The sequence below is a fragment of the Myotis davidii genome, unplaced genomic scaffold, assembly GCF_000327345.1.
Source record: "Myotis davidii unplaced genomic scaffold, ASM32734v1 scaffold1168, whole genome shotgun sequence".
Lineage (NCBI taxonomy): Eukaryota > Metazoa > Chordata > Mammalia > Chiroptera > Vespertilionidae > Myotis > Myotis davidii.
The window spans coordinates 118,742-122,432 of NW_006299037.1; the positions used below are offsets into that span (position 1 = coordinate 118,742).

The window sequence follows — 3,691 nt, forward strand, 5'->3', positions numbered from 1 at the left end:
CCTTTTTAGACTGAAGAGCACATTAACACAGATACTTAAAAGAACAGAACATAAGAAAATGCCTTGAAATAAACCCAAACTGCAACAAACAAAGATTTCTGTCTCAAAGAACCTAATCCACAGGGTAATAATGTAACCTCCAAAAAATGGATGTGATAAAAATGATCCAAAGAACCTCCCACTGACAGACATTTCTGACTTCCTATTGTAAAATTGATAATGGCATGATTCGCTCATTTAGCTTCAAATGTATTATCAACACAGAAATACTTTTGCTTATTGGTCTCTTCACCAGAACTTACCAAATATTTGTGCGTATTATGTGACTTTTATGTGCATGTTTTTTCATATATATATATATTTTAAAAATATATATTTTATTGAGTTTTTTACAGAGAAATAAATTTTTAATTGATTTTTACAAAGAGAAAGAGAGAAACATTCTGCACTCCTCCTACCAGGAACCAAGCCCAGACCCAAGCATGTGACCTCTTGGTTCCTGCATCGATGCTCAACTGCGGAGCAACACCAGCTGGCCTATCGGCATGTTCTTTTATCCAGGTTGATAAAAAATTGATGTCACTGGATCATGGTGAGATAGAATTTAAGATGAGAGGGACTGAGGGAAGGCCCGGGTTGAGTGTGAACAAACAAATGTCAGGTGGGACAACTCGGTCAGAGAATATCAAGTCAAAGGGCATTTCAGGAAGGACGGACACAAGCCACAGAATATGACTTTACCTGAGGAACAGCCACTACTGAACCCTTTCCTCTTCCTCCTCTTCTGGGCTTCTGCCTCAGGCAACAAGAGAGTTTAGCAGCGAATGGACAGATGAAAGTATGCCATTTACCAACACACCCCCTTTCCTGCGCCGCCACCATCCACAGGATTCTCCTCACGGCCACAGGAGGGGTTTAGGGGCAGTAAACAGCCGAGACGAGTGAGTACCCCACTTTAAAAAATATATATTTTATTGATTTTTTACAGAGAGGAAGGGATAGGGATAGAGTTAGAAACAGCAATGAGAGAGACACATAGATCAGCTGCCTCCTGCACACCCCCTCTACGGGGAATGTGCCTGCAACCAAAGTACATTCCCTTGACCGGAATTGAACCTGGGACCCTTGAGTCCGCAGGCCAACACTCTATCTACTGAGCCAAAGCTGCTAGGGCCCCTTCCCACCCTTTTCTTCAAATCTTGTGCGCGTGTGGACACACACACACCTACCAGCGGTAGGAACCTTTGCAGAGCCAACACTCCCCTTCTGGTGTCAGGCACCTGGGGAAACAAACCTGAGGAGCTGAAACTTACACTTCCTCCATATTCCTCACTACAGTACCAAAACATGGAACTGAATTCCTATGAATGATCCGGATCCAATAGTTTGTCCGGAATAGAACAAAACCATAACGCCCCTGGGCCAGATAATGAGAACTAGAGACAAAATATCAGGAGATTCTTATACGTATGGATGCTCCATGGGAATGTCAGGAAGTAGAGTAGAAGAGTATCCAATAGCTAGTTTCTTTAATCATTGTGTGATCCTTCGCATTGGCCCATGCCAAGCATCTGATATTTACCAGCTTGTACAATTTACAACAGTACATTGGAGAAGCAATGAATGTGGGGCTTTCATTTCAATCTCTGCTAGCTTCCTGTCCCTGGAACTTATAGTGATGGCTTGGAAAACACAGCAAGAATAACTATTGCCTATAAACATACCTGTGGTCATGCTATCACTATACAAAATAACTTTGGATGCAAAATAATATTCTTCAACTGCAAATCTGCCACGGTCTCTGCGGTTGCTCTAGAAAGAATGACCAACATTCAACTACATTCAAGTAATTGAGAATAAAATCAGTTTTACGCCAGTTGATTCTACCCCAAGAAAAAAGTTAATGAGGTTACACTGAGAAATTCTTCAGGGTTCCAATGAAAATCAGGACAAGAAAAATCACTCCAGTTATAAAGTACACAGAAGCCAATTTATATTCCAAAAATTAGTAATATTCAAAACGTTAGAATCCTGCTAAAAATAGAATGGTGGGCTTCCTACTTCATGAATGTAAAGTTATATATTTGCCAAATTCTGATGTCAGTTACATCGTTAGCAAAATTCCAAAGTAATGAACATAAGTTACAGGGGCCTGAAGGGCTGATGTGGGGGAGGAAGTTTAGATGCCATTGTTATAGCACAGAGAGGAAAAGAGATGGGGCTATAGAAACATCAATGATGAGAGGGCATCACTGATCGGCTGGATCCTGTATGATCCATACCTGGAATTGAGCCCCCAACTGGGGCTTGTGCCCTGAGCAGGAATTGCACCCTGACATCCTGGTTCAAACATCTAAGCTAAACCACTGAAGCAAGCCAGTCAGTGCTTTCTCACATTTTGTATAGTTTAAAGCTTTCCCCTACTATAAGAATCTGATATCCATTATGTCTACAGGTATAGGATCTTGCACATGCTCTGCATGTTAAAGGTTTCTCCTTCAGTATGAAGTCTCCCATATATAGTAATACATGAATGGATTTCAAAGGCTTTACTACATTTTTCACATTCATAAGGCTTGTTCACAGTCAGAATTCTGTGATGTTCAGTAAGTTCTCACTGCTGGTCAAGGATTTATGACACTCCACATATCTGTAATACTTCTCTCAAGTATGAACTCTGCTGTACAATAAGGCAGAAACACTGATTAAAGGCTTTGTTACATGCTTACATTTATAAGGCTCCTATCCAGTATGACCTCTCTGATGTGCAGTAAGGTTTGAGGAGCTGCCAATGGATGTGCTACATTCTCTTCATTCATGTGGCTTCTTTCTATTTGGATATGAACTTTCTTATGCTTAGCAAGTTGTGAGGACCGTCTAAAGGCTTTACCACATTCTCTACATTTAAAAGGCTTCTCTCCAGTATGGACACTCTGGTGTCGATTAAGGGAAGAGGAAGATGTAAAGGCATTGCCACATTCTCTACATTTATAAGGCTTCTCTCCAGTATGAACTCTCTGATGTTGATTAAGAGAGGAGGAAGCACTAAAGGCTTTGCCACATTCTCTACATTTATAAGGCTTCTCTCCAGTGTGAACTCTCCGATGATGATGAATAGAGGAGTAACCAGTAAAGGCTTTGCCACATTCTCTACATTTATAAGGTTTCTCTCCTGTATGAATTCTCTGATGTCTATTAAGAGAGGAGTAATCGCAAAAGGCTTTGCCACATTCTCTGCATTTATAAGGTTTCTCTCCTGTATGAATTCTCTGATGTCTATTAAGAGAGGAGGAATCGCAAAAGGCTTTGCCACATTCTCTACATTTATAAGGCTTCTCTCCAGTATGAACTCTCTGATGCGTAGTAAGGTGTGAGAATGATATAAAGGCTTTGCCACATTCTCTGCATTTGTAATGTTTCTCTCCATTATGAATTTTCTGATGTCGATTCAGATTTGAGGCAGAAAGGAATCCTTTACCACATTCTCTACATTTGTAAGATTTTTTTCCACTGTGGATTTTTTTCTTGAATATTTGACTGGAGATTATACCACGAGGATTCCATTTGTCAGCTTTCTCCCCAGGATGAATATTTTCTTGTTCAGCGTAATTTGAAGACGGTTGAAAAGACTGGACGCATTTATTTCCGTTGTGTTTCTTCTCGACAATAGGAATAACCTCACGTATTTTGT

At 40.4% G+C, this 3,691-nt stretch overlaps 1 protein-coding gene across 1 annotated transcript in view; it reads right to left on the bottom strand.

The window, feature by feature from the left end:
* Positions 1-2,149: 2,149 nt before the first annotated feature.
* LOC102757571 (zinc finger protein 208-like) overlaps positions 2,150-3,691 on the bottom strand; it is a 63,830-nt gene continuing 62,288 nt past the window's right edge. Inside the window, 3 exon segments of the mRNA XM_015571057.1 lie at positions 2,150-2,613; positions 2,616-2,835; positions 2,838-3,524. Of these exon segments, the coding sequence (XP_015426543.1) occupies positions 2,450-2,613; positions 2,616-2,835; positions 2,838-3,524 (1,071 nt within the window). The 3' untranslated portion in view covers positions 2,150-2,449.